The sequence below is a fragment of the Euphorbia lathyris genome, chromosome 3 (genome assembly GCF_963576675.1).
Source record: "Euphorbia lathyris chromosome 3, ddEupLath1.1, whole genome shotgun sequence".
Lineage (NCBI taxonomy): Eukaryota > Viridiplantae > Streptophyta > Magnoliopsida > Malpighiales > Euphorbiaceae > Euphorbia > Euphorbia lathyris.
In genome coordinates, this window is record NC_088912.1 from 79117142 (window position 1) to 79133221 (window position 16080).

General features: G+C 35.7%; 2 protein-coding genes across 2 annotated transcripts; one reads left to right on the forward strand and one right to left on the reverse strand.

Moving 5' to 3' along the window:
- Positions 1–6710: 6710 nt before the first annotated feature.
- Positions 6711–9424, reverse strand: LOC136223328 (uncharacterized). The gene is made up of 4 exons (XM_066011260.1): positions 9117–9424; positions 8322–8432; positions 7298–8240; positions 6711–7209 (listed from the first exon to the last, which is right to left on the reverse strand). Exons 1-4 carry the CDS (start codon positions 9402–9404, stop codon positions 6950–6952), a joined length of 1602 nt encoding a protein of 533 aa, XP_065867332.1. The 5' UTR covers positions 9405–9424; the 3' UTR covers positions 6711–6949.
- A 2303-nt stretch (positions 9425–11727) lies between these two features.
- Positions 11728–13875, forward strand: LOC136224917 (clavaminate synthase-like protein At3g21360). Its single transcript, XM_066013347.1, has 3 exons — positions 11728–12144; positions 12214–12467; positions 13320–13875. The coding sequence occupies exons 1-3, from the start codon at positions 11779–11781 to the stop codon at positions 13681–13683; spliced, it is 984 nt and encodes a 327-aa protein (XP_065869419.1). The 5' UTR covers positions 11728–11778; the 3' UTR covers positions 13684–13875.
- Positions 13876–16080: the final 2205 nt, after the last annotated feature.

Genomic DNA, 16080 nt, shown 5'->3' on the forward strand with positions numbered 1-16080 from the left:
CTCCGACATATCCCCATTGACCATAACTTGAAACACAGGAGAAGAAATACATACCTTAATTAAACTTCTCCAGATGTCCGGGATTCTAGCTCTCTCAAGGCTCTCCATCAAGAAATCCCAATTAATTCGATCATAGGCCTTCTCTAAATCCAGCTTCAGAGCCACAATGCCTTTCCTCCCCTTCCTAATCTTCATCGTGTGCACCATCTCTTGGGCGATCACCACATTATCCATCATTTGTCTACCAGGCACAAAGCTACCCTAATTCTGACAAATGATCGCAGGAAGAATGCCACGGATTCTATTAGCCACAATCTTTGTAACAGTTTTGTAAAGAACATTACAAAGACTGATAGGTCTCATATGCAAAAAGGAAGAAGGCTTATCAATCTTAGGAATCAGAATCAGGAGGGTTCTATTAACCAGCTCAATATCCTTCGAACCACTGAACACCCCCAAGACAAAATTATAGATGCCTTCCTTCACGACATCCCAATGCTTATGGTAAAAGCCCGCCGGAAGACCATCAATCCCAGGAGCTTTAGAAGCCCCAATGCTGAAGATAGCTTGGTCAATCTCTTTTTGGGAAATAGGTTGAAAGGCCTCCTGACTACAACCCTCACTGATTAAAGGAAATGTAGCAATAGAGTGAGCCCTCTCCAAAAGAACAGGTTCCTCTTTGAACAACTCTCTATAGAAATCCAGGGCTAAGTTCCGAATAACCTCATCTTCATAAACCCAATCACCATTAGAATCCTTAATGGCCTCAATTCTATTTCTCTGCCTTCTGATCAGGGTAGAGATATGGAAGTATTTGGTATTACGATCCCCATCTCTAATTCAGGACTTCCGAGACTTCTGGAACCAAAGGAACTCCTCCTGCCTAAGCACAGCCTCCAGCTCCTTCTGAAGGGTTCTGAGGAGGCCCTCAAGGCTATGATCAAACCTCCCCTCCAACCTGCGTTGAATGCCCTCCATCCTCTTTAATAACTTGTTCTTCCTTCTGATAATATGCCCAAACACATTCCTATTCCACCCCTGCACCTTATTCCTGAACCCTTCAGCAGCTTGCAGTACATACGAATGAGGTCTCCAACTCTCATGAACGAACTCTTTAAACTTAGGATGGGACTCCCAAGCCAACTGATACCGGAACGGTCTCTTACCCCTAGGATGCTTACCTCTCAAGTAGGATGATAATATTCTTTATTAATTAGATTATAAAGTAAAGTAATAAGTAGTAAATATTTTATTTTATAAAAAATATGGAGCATAATGATTCTTACAACATTTTGCTTTATAGTGATAAACTTTATACATTCGTGTATTAAAAATAGTAGAATAGTAAGTTTTTGTTATAAATAATATAATTTTTTACTTAAATTTTTTAAAGTAATTTACAATAGTTTAAATGAACCTATATTGTATAAATATTTTTTTTATCTCTTTCGTATGAGAACTAATTAATTATTTTATACCTTCTTAGTAAATTTTGTTATTGTATAATAATTACAAATGTACATAGATAGATACACAACCATATTTATTAATATAAAAGTTAGATACGAAAATATAGTGTTATGATGTTTGGATATGAAATTGGTAATAGTTTAATGATAATTAAATGTAAAATTGTTTTTAAATTACAAAATTTTGTAAATTGGTAATTTTTTGTGTGTATCACTCTGACATGTTATTTTAATTCAATATGTTAATTTGTAAGTTATTGTGAATTGTATTTGACCTTTATAAATATATATCCTAATATTTTATTAGAAAACTATAAAAATGTAAATTGTATCTTACTTGAAGTTTTTTCTGACGTAATTAAAAATAATATATCCTTATAATTTTGTTTAATATGCAATTTTGTAAAGAAAAATCATTGTTATTTAATTATTAAGTATTATCTTGAAATTACAGTTATTGGTTTTCGTTCACATTCCTCACACCAAAATGTATCATCATTCAGTTTTACTTTCTTACGGCAAATTTCACATGCTAAATAGTATCATCTGAATCTGTCATTGATACTTTTTATTATAGCAGCCACCGTGAAAATCTTTTTTTTATCAAATTTTATAATTATTATATTATATTTTTTAAATTTGTAATTAAAAAGCATAAATTTTACATGTTCCTCTGATTCCCATTGAATTTTTTAATATCATCTGTATCCACTCTATTCTTGAACTTCTTATTCTCCAAATCTTTATTGTTTATCCCAACCAAAAAATTTGAATGTATATAATTCTTCATAATAAATAAATCACCATTAGTAGATTAAGTGACTTTTCAACTATAAAACGTTTCCAACTACAGAACATTTCCGAATAATTTATTTCATTTATATTGAATTGAAAATCTCCGAGTGTGCAGCAGCTTTACAGCATTGGAGCAAAACGTGCCAAGGTAATTTCAACAGAAGGACTAGCGAGCTGCGACGTCTAGTTGAGGTGCTGAAATATCAGACAGATAGGCTTGGTACCGAGCTTTTTCGAAAGGCTTCAGCAGACTATAACAGCGTATTGGCTCAGCAAGAAGATTTTTGGAAACAAAGAGCCAAAATCTTTTGGGTTCACGAAAGGGATTGTAACACTCGTTACTTCCACGAGTATGCCTCAGCTAGAAAAAGAAACAACACGGTAACTGAACTGGAAAACGATAATGTGAGAGGTGCAGATAGGGAGCGGGTCTCGAAGAGTTGTTAGCAGGGTATTTCAGCGATATCTTCACAAGTAGAGGCTGTGTAGTGGTGGAAATCCTTGAGGAAGTAAAAACTCGAGTTTCGGATACTGATAACGCATACCTGTTGCGGGATTTCTCACCTGAAGAGGTGCACCTAGCTTGCTTCTCAATGCACCCGGACAAAAGCTCGGGCCCTGACGGAATGAATCCTGCATTTTTTCAGAGATTCTGGAGCATTATTGGACCTGATGTGGTCTCCACTTGTCCGGCTTGCCTCAACTCATCCAGTATCCCGTCAAAATTGAATGAAACACTCATTGTCCTAATCCCGAAAAAGAAGAGGTATCACGGGTAACTGATCTTCGACCCATAGCATTATGTAATGTTTTGTTTAAAATTCTATAAAAAATGTTGGCTAATTGGTTCAAATAAATCCAACCTAGAGTTATTTCTAATAACCAGAGTGCTTTTTTTGTCTGGAAGAGCAATTTCTGATAACATCATAGTTGCTTTTGAGTGCCTCCACAAATTGAAATTTACAAATGACTATGGTATGGTGGCTCTCAAACTTGATATGAGTAAAGCATATGACAGAGTATAATGAGAATTTCTGAGGTGTATGCTCCGGAGAATAGGCTTTGATCAATGGGTAACCTGGATGATGATGTGTGTTAGTTCGGTACAAAATCTTACATAATGGGCACACCAGCAGTTATATTAATCCGACAAGAGGCTTGCGACAGGGTGATCCTCTCTCTCCATTCATGTTTCTGATCTGTGCTGGACTCTCGGCTCTCCTAAAGGCTAAAGAAAGTGCATGGCTTTTACATGGTTGCTCAGTAGATCAATCAGCTCCTCGAGTCTCCCATCTATTCTTTGCGGATGATAGTTTCCTTTTCTTCAAAGCCAAACCGCAGGAAGCTGACACCATCTTAAATTTCCTAAGGAAATATGAAGCGGCTTCAGATCAAAAGATAAACTACCAAAAATCCTCTCTTGTGTTCAGTAAAGGGGCGACTCCAGTAGCAAGGTAATCGATTTCATTGCTTCTTAGAGTGGAAGAAATACCAGATTTGGAACTATATTTGGGAGCTCCGATTACAGTTGGTAGGAGTAAATCACAAGCCTTTGGGCATATTAAGGAGCGAATTTCGAACCGTATCAATAATTAGAAGGAAAGGTTCTTCAATCTATTCCAACCTTTATCATGAGTGTCTTCCTGATGACGGAACAATTCTGCGAAGATGTCAATAAGATGCTCAACTGGTTGTTGTGGAGAGCTTCAGGAGAAAGCAATTCAGGTATTCACTCTGGCAACAATGGACCCAACTATGTCATCCTAAAATTCAGGGAGGTATGGGATTCCGAAATATCAAACCTTCAATTTAGCTTTATTGGCTAAACAGGGATGGTGGATCATACATGAGCCAACCTCATTAATGTCAAGAATCCTCAAGGCTATTTTCCCATCTTTCTTTTCAGGAAGCAGCTCTGGGACATAATCCATCATATATTTGGAGAAGCTTGCTTGTTGGACGCAACTTGCTTTTACTAGGCTTGCGAAACAAAGTTGGGAGAGGTGAGTCAATCTCCATATGGGAAAGCCCATGGTTACTAGACCCCGTGAACCCAAAACCCACCAGTCCCATCGATTTCAACCTTCCAACAGGTACAGTGCTAGACCTGATTAACACTGATGGCAACTGGAACAAATTTCTGATACAAGCAACATTTAACCACCGCGATCAGCGGTTTATCTTTGCTATTCCGAGAAGGCAACAAGTATAGGAGGATGGATGGTTATGGGGTCCTGAGGCGCGAGGTAACTACACGGTGCGAAGTGGTTATCGGGTAAGCACATGAGAATTTCTTGCAGAAAATCCGGGTTCACAAAGCCATTGGAATTGCATTTGGTCGATGGATGTAGCTCCAAATATACGGAACTGTATATGGCTTATGGTTTCTCAAAACTTACTGATTATGCATAATCTGGCGGTAAGGCACAACAATCATCTGAATATCTGTCCCGTATGCAGTGCTATCGATGAAACAAAACATCATTTAGTTGTGGATTGCTAGTTCTCGCGGCAAGTTTGGTCACAATCCTACGATGATGCTAGAATGTTGATAACTGAAGATTTTTTGAGCTGGTTTCAAGATTTTCTAATGAGAAGTAACACAGAGTCAGTATGGGAAGTTGTAGTAGGAATATGGGGATTGTGGAAGCACATGAACGAGGTGGTCTGGAATAATAAATCATCCCAATAGTGTGGTGCTGCGAATCTGTAACGAGCTGCAGGAATGGAGCATCATACAGGAATCAAAGCAAACACAACAGCATTTGAAGCCAGCATCATCAACTAGATGGATCCGAACTGACAGTGGCTTTCAAGCATGTAATGTAGACACGGGAACATTTCAGGAAGCAGGATACAACTCGATGGGGTTTAGCCTTCACGACTCAGAAGAGAGGTGCACATACGCTTTTCATAGAGCCCTGGATGGCTTGTACGAGCCGTTTGTAGCAGAGGCTCTAGCCCTGAAAGAAGTGTTATCATGGATCAAGGCACATAACCTTCGGAACGGATGCATTGGTACGGATTGCTTATATATTGTTCATGCAATTCAAGTTTCTCTGCACTTTGGGATTTCTCATGTCTCAAGCGGACCACTCCCTATTCCACCGGTACACATCCTCGGATAAACTCTACATTCTCTGCTATGTTGATCATATCCTCATTATGGGTACAAGTCCATCCCTTATCAATCAGACCATTAAAGCTATTGAATCAGAATTTCCAATTCGGAATCTTGGTCGTGCCTCATATTTTCTTAGTCTTGAAATTAAGTATGCTTCAGATGGCATCCACCTCTCTCAAGCCAAATATGCGGGTGAGATTATTCAGCGTGTCAAGATGGATGACTGCAAACTGTGCTCTACACTTACGGCCACGACATCGGTCTATCTCGCGAGTCTGGTACGCCGCTTGAATCCGGAGATCTCTATCGCAGCACTGTTGGTGCTCTTCAATACCTTACACTAACACATCCGGACATTGCATTCTCCATTAACAAACTGTGTCAATTTCTTCATTGTCCAACGGATGAACATTGGAAAGGCGTCAAACGGGTTATTCACTACATTCATAGGTCTCGTGATCATGGCATCTCATTTTCTTCTACACCAATTTGTGCCATTCATTGCTATTCTGATAGTGACTGTGGTGGGTGCCCGGATGATCGAATATCCACAAATGCTTTCTGTGTGTTTCTTGGCAAAAGCTTGGTCTCCTGGCACACAAGGAAATAACCCACGATTGCTTGCTCGTCCACCGAAAATGAATACAACGCAGTTGCTAATGCCACGTCTGAACTTCTTTGGATCCGGTCTTTGTTACATGAACTGCATGTTCCCACTCCATGCCCAATTCAATTATGGTGTGATAATGTCAGAGCCATTTACCTAATAGTGAATCCTATCTTTCATGCTCGTACGAAGCATATTGAACTCGACTATCACTTCGTTCGGGAACAGGCGTAGCCAATGGTTTTTTGCTTGTTCGCTTCATTCCGACTGAAGATCAAGTTACGGACCTTTTAACCAAGCCTCTCTCGAGCACTCAACAACTCCTTCTACAACGGGACCGACTACGACTGTGTCCCTCGATATCGGCTTGAGGAGGGCTGTTAATACATATCTTTTAGATACAGTTAGAGTTCCATTGCAATTAACTCTCTACACTCTTATCGTGTATCACTAGGGTTCGAGTTAGAATCAATTTAGACCTCTACCCTATATATATTCATACTTTGTGTAACCCTAATTAATTAAGCCAAATACAATTGATTCAAATACACTCTCTTAATATTTACAATAGACTCCTAGATTCGCCCCTAGTTACATCCCAGATTTTGTAGTTTTCAGAAAACAGAAGATCAAGATTACCTGGAGACAAGGTGTCATAAGTATTAAAAATAAAATCCTGCCAGTGACAATTACCAATTCTGTAGGGTGACTTTTGCAATTGATGATTCACATATGAACATGACCATATGAAGAAACATGGCAGGTGCGAACATAAAGAGAAAAAAGTAGCATCACCGGACACTAAGAGCATAAATTCATGGGCCATACATATATATTACATGTCTCTGCACAACAAAAATGGCATAGAAATACAACAGCATAATGCCACAAAGATAATGGAAACCATACAACAGAATATGCAGATCAAAATCTTCAAAAATCAAGAAGAATGTGTCATCTCAAACCATCATCATCTGCATTTTCTCCATCCAAAGAAACTTCATCAAGCATATCAAGAAATCCTTTTTGTGCAGTTTTTGGAAATGCAGATACATCTAAATGAAACGCATAAGCAGAAGCTGCTTCAAACTTTGTCCATAGTTCCTTCTTTAAAGTATTCTCACCTGGTCGCTTCCCTATCCTCATTGAACTTTCAGGTTCTTTCCATGCCGGCGTGCTTTCTATTAGTGTCAAGTAGTTGCCACCTGTAGTTTCTGTTTGAAGAAAACAACTTTCTGTCAGAATGATGTTAAACGTCTTATTTGCTAAGATTATACGAATCAATTGGTTAAATTTAAATACCTTTGCCACAAGGTTTCTTGATCTGATTAGAACCGCCTTGATCGTTGCATTCTTCTGATAAAATCAATTCTTTTTTCTGATTGAAGACAGGAACACTGATAGGCAAGTCATTATCAGTAACAGAACTATCAAGCGGCTTCTCATCAGATGGCTCTAACAAAACACAGGTTTTAGGAGGTGAAAAGGACCAATTGGGAGATGCCTCTAAGTCTTTCTTTCCCATCCTGGACTTATAGGCCCATTGTATTCCCAAGAGCTCTGGATACTTCAAAGCTAAACCATCAGAATCTTCACTTCCAGAGGAGGATTCAGAGTTCTGTGTATGAATTCCAACAGGAAATGGGGTCGATTTCCGAGCTATAGCCTTGCCTTTATGAGATGTTACAGAAATCGGTTCAAGCACTAGGCAAGATTTTGGAGGGGACATCTTTAAGCATGGAGTCGTAACAAAGATAGGGTTGTCATTTCTGGAAAAGGTTGGAGAGGAAACAGATTTAAAATTTTGAGCGGTTTTTGCTTTTTTCACAACTGAAGCAGAAGGCTTGTTTGGGGTTGGGTTAATAGCTATACCTTCAGGTGAATCATCATTTACATCACTAGAAACTGCTAGAAATGATGGTATCTCAACAGCAGGGTTTGAAACAATACTTTCATGTGCTGATTTATACAAGTTCCGACGTTTGGATGACAATGTTTTGGATAAAGAAAGAGGTGTAAGCAGAAAGAGCTGTCTACCTCTCCCAATATTACCCTCAGCACGCCAGGAAACAAGGGGAGATGGAGAGATCAATGAGTTCATTGTGGTATGTTCTGGACTTTCAACCTCAAAAATTTCATTTTCATTTACAGCAGAAACTTTTGTGTCGGTCATACTCGGCGCCAGTTGATTCTTATTCTCAGAAGAGGGACAGGAGAGCACCTTTTGAAATCTAGGAACCCATGGCTGCAACCAATATACATGATGGTCCCTATCATTTACTCAATAGAGTTTATGCAACTTAAACTGATGACTGATGGAACTAACCTTTAAAGATAAAAGCATATCTGACAATACAAGAGAAAAAGATTCAATTTCTCTTTTCCCTTGTTTGCTTGGTGGCTTCATTGTAAATGCTTGTGCAACAAGTTCATCAATCTGTCAAATTGACCAAAAGAATTATTTAAGATAAAATACTATAATTTTGTTCTAAAAAACATTCACATGAATCATCTGCTCATTGATGGACAATTTAATCAAATTCTAACAGACTTAAAGAACTGGTGCACAAATACTTAACAATAACAGACATCAATATTTGTAAATATTACACTTGTTGAGGCCAATACGATCTGCAAGATAGATTCTTTTCTAATTATCCTAACCTAAGAATATCTTAAGCAAGTTAAAAATTATTACTAGAAATGCACATTTTGCACACATGAAGTGCATTGTAAATAATGACAAACATTGAATGAAAACTCAAAGGATGATACTAGGTGACAAAGAATTATTCAAAGCACAATTAAACCTCTATTTTTCTAATTGATCTTTTACTCTAGAGAGCTCTTATGGACCTGCACAAAGCTAATGAATCAAAGCAATTTCAATCCGATTAAACAGAGTCATGAAGTTTCCAGTTTAAGATTTTTAAGTGAAAAATAAAATTTTATATTTACAACTGGAACGAAAATTAAATGAAAGGAAGAGTGACCAGACTACCAAATTACAAAATCTGAAAAACAAGCAACTAAGAGATTCAAACAAAAACAGCAAATCGGAAAGATTCATTTCACATCAAACCGCAACATTCAGTTTTAATCGCTAAGACATGTTAATTACCTGACGGGTGAAAGAGGAGAGATCAGACTGGACAAGCAAGAGGCGATCGAGATAACCTTCATCTTCTTCTTCTCCTCCTCCTCCTTCTTCTTGGTGAACTGCAGCAGCCATATGTTGATTTTCTAATTCCTTCTTCGAGTTTGAGATCAATTTCTTACTTACCTTCATAGATTTCGAGACTCTTCCTCCTCCTCCACCACCATTATGGCTGTTAATTTGACTACTACGGTTAGCATTCGGTAAATCCCTCAACGGTCTCCTTACAGACTTGGGTTCGTTTCTCACCATTCTCTCTTTCTGCAATTAGATTTTGAAATTGCAAACGAGCGGGCTCGCTTTCTCTCTCTGATGTAATGTCGAGGTGTCCTAACCCGAAAAGTCGAACCGTCTGAATCCACGTCACCCGGTTCAGCGTAAAGGCCCAAACTATCTGAATTTGGGCCGGGCCCAAAAAAGTCGTTGAAGTGAACCTAGACTTGAAATGAACCTAGACGTGATAGCAATAGAAATGAATAAGATGAAAAGAACAAGACACGAAACGAGAGATTATGAAAACAACATTTCTTGATGCAACTTTTTTCATGGGGAACTTTCTTTTTTTTTTTTTTTTTTTGACTTTTTTTCTTCTTAATGTACTTCTTCCATATGTTTTTTCTAATGCAACATTCTTTACGAGTCCAGAAATAATGAGAAGTTATTTAGAATATTATGGATATCATGAATTACTAGAAAATGGAGTAGTTTCCCATGGTCGAAAATATGGATTAGTAAGAGAGACCTATCATCATTGCTAAGATTCTCATCATAAAGATAAAGTGAATTAATTAAGAAATTAAATGAACATTTAAAGTGAAAAACGTGTTACAAAATAATAAGGGTAAATTTCAAATAAAATTCCTATGGTTTCATTAATTTTCAGATAAAGGACTGCAAGTTACTTTTTGTCAAAACGAGAATTGATGTTTCGCATTTGGATTAATGCTATTAAAATCATCTTTAATGACTTGAAAATGAAAATTTTCAAGAATTAAAGTTGTTCAATGTCATATTTTCTATGCAACTACATTTTCAATTTTCGAAGATCATCTTTTTTGGAACTTTTTCTCTCTAAACATTAACTTTCTCTCTCTTTACCAAGCTTTATCTAAATAATCTCAAAATAAAAAAGTTGAAGAATTAAAGTTGCTTAGAATATTAGTAATTCTTAAAATATGTCATTTTTGAAGTCGCCAATAGTGATTTTAATAGTATCAATCGAAAAAGTCTTTATTTTGCTAAAATTGAAAACTTCAATCCTCGTTTTGACAAAAAGTAAACCAGAATCCTTTATCTGAAAATTAATGAAACCACAAGGGTTTTATTTGAAATTTACCCAAATAATAACTATAACATTTATATAATTATTATTTGTTTTGTTTTTTTAATTTATACTATTATTTTAAATTATTTAATTATTATTTTTTTTGAAACAAAATTACTTAATTATTTAGATTACTTTGATAAATGTTTATTTATATTATTATTTTATATCAATAAGTAGCATATTAGTATTAGTTTTTCTTTTTTGGTGACATTAATATTAGTTTTTCTAACACATTAACAACAATTTCTTAAAGATTAAAAAAAACAACGTTTTTTAAAAAATAGGTTAATAACTCTTTATAAATTTTAGTTTCAAAAAAAAAAAAACCCTTTATAAATTTATCAAACACAAATTATCAATTAACTAATAGTTAACCGCTACTAATTAATATTCACCAACATCTATCGGGTTGAGCAAACAAAGTCCTTAATCTTCAATTATCTAGGATTTTAAGATTAGTTGAATAAAAAACCGTGATAAAATTTCTCAAAAAAAAAAAAAACCATCATAAAAAAAAACTATATTAACTAAAGGAGCATAATTTAATTGTCACACCTATTCAAATTCATTCCACAATACAAAAAATATATATATAATTACATTAAAGAACACACGTTTTAACTAAAAACCTCCACCTACTTGATAAATAAAACACATTACTAAAATGGGAATAGTTTGAGATAATAAAAAATATTTTTTTTGTTTTGAAGAATAAAAAATAGGGTAAAGTTCAAATAAAACCCATGTGGTTTCACTAATTTTCAGATAAAGCACTGTAATTTACTTTTTATCAAAACAAAGATTGAGGTTTCAAACTTGGATTAATGCTATTAAAACCATATTTAACGACCTGAAAATGAAAATTTTCAAGAATTAAAGTTGTTCAATGTCATATTTTCTATGGAACTACATTTTCGATTTTCGAAAATCATATTTTTTGGAACTTTTTCTCTCTAAACATTAACTTTCTCTCTCTTTACCAAACATCATCTAAACAATCTCAAAATAAAAAAGTTGAAGAATTAAAGTTGCTTAGAATATTAGTAGTTCTTAAAATATGTCATTTTTGAAGTCGTCAAATGTGATTTTAATAGTATCAATCGAAAAAGTCCTTATTTTGTTAAAGTTAAAAACTTCAATCCTTGTTTTGACAAAAAGTAAACCAAAGTCCTTTATCTGAAAATTAGTGAAACCACGTCAACTTTACCCTAAAAATATATTAGGATGTGGAAACCCATCGTTATTTTTGTCTTTATAACAGAACTATGATCACTCTGGAACTCCAAATCAACAGCAGCAATGGCAAAACTCTTCACGGAAATCGAAATCCCTCATCAAAAGCATTTCAATTCCCTTCCTCTTCCTTCTGTTCTCGTTCCAAATCCTTCCCTTTTTTCTCCCCCTTCTCTCTCTCTCCTCATTGATTCAATTAAAACCGAGAAACCGTTTCTCGAATCTCTGTTACACAAAACGGGAGCTATTCTCTTCAGGGGATTCCCGATAACCACCGCATCGGATTTCAACGACGTCGTTGAAGCCTTCGGTTTTGAGGAGCTTCCTTACATCGGCGGTGCCGCCCCTCGTAGCAACGTTGTTGGTCGTGTGTTTACAGCTAATGAGTCCCCGCCTGATCAGAAAATCCATTTCCATCATGAGATGGCCCAGGTATACAATTTTGGATATTGAATTGTGATTGATTCCATAATTATTAGATTTTGAAATTTGAAATTTCAGGTTCCTGAGTTTCCATCGAAACTGTTGTTCTATTGTGAAGTGGAACCAGCAAGTGGAGGAGAAACTCCTATAGTACTTAGCCATATAGTGTATGAAAAAATAAAGGAGAAATACCCAGATTTCGTGGAAAAATTGGAGAAACATGGTTTGATTTATATTCGAGTTTTGGGCGAAGATGATGATCCGTCATCTGCTATTGGACGCGGATGGAAGTCCACGTTTTTAACAAATGACAAGAGCGTGGCTGAGAAAAGGTTCGATCCTTAAATTTGCTCTCCTAACGTTTCACTAGTGCATATTAGGGAAAAAATTTAGGGTAAGACCGGAAGTAATACTCCGACTAATGAATACAGGACATGACATATGCATGTATATTTTTTATTTTCACCGATCAATTATGTGCATGCAGTGGTATTTAAAACGATTTTCGTTCCGGAGTATTCTAAAATTTCTCCATATTAGATCTCTACACGCCCAGCACCCATATGGCCCATTCAGGTCCGTGACTTTTCGACCAGGTTTGGACAAAGAAATTTGACTTTAGACTTGGTTAGGCCGGAATCTGTTAAAGTCCGTTTATTTGTTTTGTTGAGCGGGTTTGGAATGTTGATAATAATAACAAGGGAAGATTTAGCCCGACCCATTTTATTAATATTAATTAGTGAATTCATATATTAAGTATTTATTTTTTATCACTAAACATAATGTATATCATTGAGGTAAGTTTATTGAGGGCCAGCCGTGGCGCATCTTTAAACGTTGTTGTCGTGTGAAGGTTTACCCCAGTACACTTTTGTGGTGGAATCCCTCCCCGGATCCTCGCTCAGTGGGAATGCGTAGTGCACCGGACCGGTTGAATTTTAAGTCTAAATCCGGCCGGATCCAGCTTAAATTAATACCGAACTGGTTTATTATTTTTAGATAAAAGTCTATTAGACCCGACTCCAGACAAGTGTAATGCATATCTCTAGTGTAAAGAATGATAAGCTGATTCTGTCGCTATTTAGGTTCAAAACATTACAAAATTTTACAATCATTTATTTTAGAAGCATATAACGTTAAGGTAAATTTGGAACTAATAAATGTTTGGTGTTTGAAACAAACAGGGCAGCAAAGCAGGGAACTCAGTTAGAATGGTTGGGAGATGGAGTAGTGAAAACAATAATGGGTCCAATCCCAGCAATTAAATATGACAAGTCAAGAAATAGGAAGACTTGGTTTAATAGTGTGGTGGCTGCTTACACAGGATGGGATGATAAGAGAAATGATCCAGTAAAGGCAGTAACATTTGGTAATGGTGAAGCATTGCCAGGAGAAATCATCCATGATTGTCAAAAAATTCTTGAAGATGAAAGTGTTGTGGTACCTTGGCAGAAAGGAGATGTGTTGTTGTTAGATAACTTGGCTGTTCTTCATGCCCGGAAATCTTTCGTTCCGCCTCGCCGTGTACTTGCTTCACTTTGCAAGTAGTTTCCTCTTCCTCGCTACCTTGTACTTCTGTGTCATATTATTAGGTTTTGCAGTTGATAAACACTTGTTCAAGTGACTTCCATTTGAAGTGTAAATGCGCAAGTCAATTTTAAAAGTTTATTTTGTTGATCGTTTTTTAGGGTATTGCATTATTCAATCTCGAGATCTCTAATTTTAGGCATGTTTAGTTGAGCTGTTGTTGTTTACTATTTGTTATTGTTGGTTGATATTAGTCGGTACTGAACACTTATATTCTTCTATTTAGAGTGAAAAACAAAAAGGAAAACCAAACAGACACTCAATGCTTGTTTGGTTCTTCTTTTTATAATTCTATTTTTGCGTTTTTATACTAGAATATAAGTATTCGTGTTTTAAAACAGTATACTTTTGTTCTAAACAACAACGTTCACACAAATCATCTGCTCATTGATGGCCAATTTGGTGAAAAAATATTTACCAATAATAATCAGGGGCGGAGCCAGAGGGGGCGGGGAGGGTCGGCCGACCCTCCGGCTCCGCCGGAAAACCCCAGAGAGGGGTTTTTCTATCTGGCTCCGCCAGGAGCCGCCATGGCTGGAGCCCCTCCGGCCATGGCGTTGCTTCAATCGCAGAAGGTATCTTGTGTTTTTATTGTGATTAATTTTAATTTTTGGGTAAGGGAAATAAACAAAAAGAGAGAGTAAGTTTCAGAAGAAAAATGGTGGAGAAGAAAGATTAGGGAAGAAGAATGAGGTTTTGATTTTCATTTAATTAATTTTGCCGTTCTACTTTAGTTGGAATTTGGAGCATATTTACTTTTTACCATATAAATACAATTTCCAAGAGTTAAAGGTTTACTGTTTTTGTTTTTTTATCTTTAACTTTTAATTTGTTTGAATATAAAAGTGTCCACTATCCTACTTATATATATAATTTATAAATCAATTACTTTGATGTTTAAATGAGTTATACACTATTTAGTTTTCAATACTAAAATAAAAATTATAGAGAAATTTATATAAAAATTAAGATTCAAAAAATTATTTACGTTAATTATAATTTAAATTATATCGAACTTAATAAATCATTCATTTTAATATATTTTGGAATAAAATGTAAAAATACCATTAACGTTTACTGTCAGGAGCAATTTTACCTCTAACATTTAAAATGGTGTAATTTTATCCATAATTTTAGCAGTCAAGAGTAATTTTACCCATAATATTAACAAGTTGGGTCAATTTTAAACATTATTATAAAATAAAGATATTTTGTTCTTTATTCTGCACCAATTGCATATCAGTTGGTTTAAAAGAAATTCATATTTTCTATGATTTAATAATTGAATTGAAGATTAATATTTATAAATTTGGCGATATATTTTGATTTTTTTGTCCAACTCGTACAATAAACAACATTTTCGGCCAATTTTTTTTTCTTACATACATTAAAGCCCCTCTGAACATTCGGTGCTGGCTCCGCCACTGATAATAATAGTAGATATCAATATTTGTACAATATTACACTTGTTGAGGTCAATACAATGTGCAAAATAGATTATTCACCATCATGGTGGTTACCTCATTCTTTTCTCTTTTTCCTAAGAGTATTTGAACCTAGTTAAATTTCTTGCTAGAAATGCACATTTTGCACACATGAAGTGCATTGTAAACGATGACAAACATTCAATCAAAACTCAAAGACAGAGAACTAGATCTGTACATAGGCAGGCTTGGTCCGGGTTCGGATTAGGCCTAACGGATTTTATGTAAAAATATTCAGTCCAAGCCCAGCTCATCCCTATTAATCTAGGCAAGTTTAGGTCGGGTTGGGTTCATGTTTAAAAATTAAATCACAAGTCCAGTCTATATAACTACCTAAAAATATATACATAAGTTTTAATTATAAAAAATAAAACTTATACTTAAAATAAATATTTAATATATAAATATATTAATTAATATTAATAGGCGGGTCAGATTGGACCGACTCGTGCTATTTTTAACAATCCAGCCCACTCAAAAGATAGGCGGGTTTGGACCGGGCTGGGCTTAAAATTGATTTTCATTGTCTAAGCACGGTCTAAATAGAACTATTGCTAGCGCAATTAAGCATTTGCTTTTCTAATTTTTCTTTTACTTTCTAGAGAGGTACACCTGCACAAAGTTAATGAATTAAAACAATTTCAATCTGATCAAGGAGAGTCATGAAGCTTACACTTTAAGATTTCTAAGGGCTTGATTGGATGGAGGGTTTAGAGGGGTTAGTAAGAGAAGGGTTAGTGAGGGTTGATAGAAACCCTTGTTTGGGAGGAGGAAGGGTTAGTAAGGGTTTCTACAAACCCATGTTTGGAACATAAAAAACTTAGGAGGGTGAGGGTTTGGAGGGGTTTTCAAGGGTTTCTTTTTAACAAATTGC

Bases quoted from the DNA above. Each gene is read 5' to 3' on its own strand.
- LOC136223328 (XM_066011260.1), bottom strand. From the start codon at position 9,404: ATGGTGAGAAACGAACCCAAGTCTGTAAGGAGACCGTTGAGGGATTTA. The intron at 8,433-9,116 runs GTAATTAACATG...TCAATTTGACAG, and splicing joins TCTCCTCTTTCACCCGTCAG to ATTGATGAACTTGTTGCACA. The intron at 8,241-8,321 runs GTTAGTTCCATC...TATTGGTTGCAG, and splicing joins ATATGCTTTTATCTTTAAAG to CCATGGGTTCCTAGATTTCA.
- LOC136224917 (XM_066013347.1), top strand. From the start codon at position 11,779: ATGGCAAAACTCTTCACGGAAATCGAAATCCCTCATCAAAAGCATTTC. The intron at 12,145-12,213 runs GTATACAATTTT...TTGAAATTTCAG, and splicing joins TCCATCATGAGATGGCCCAG to GTTCCTGAGTTTCCATCGAA. The intron at 12,468-13,319 runs GTTCGATCCTTA...TGAAACAAACAG, and splicing joins AAGAGCGTGGCTGAGAAAAG to GGCAGCAAAGCAGGGAACTC.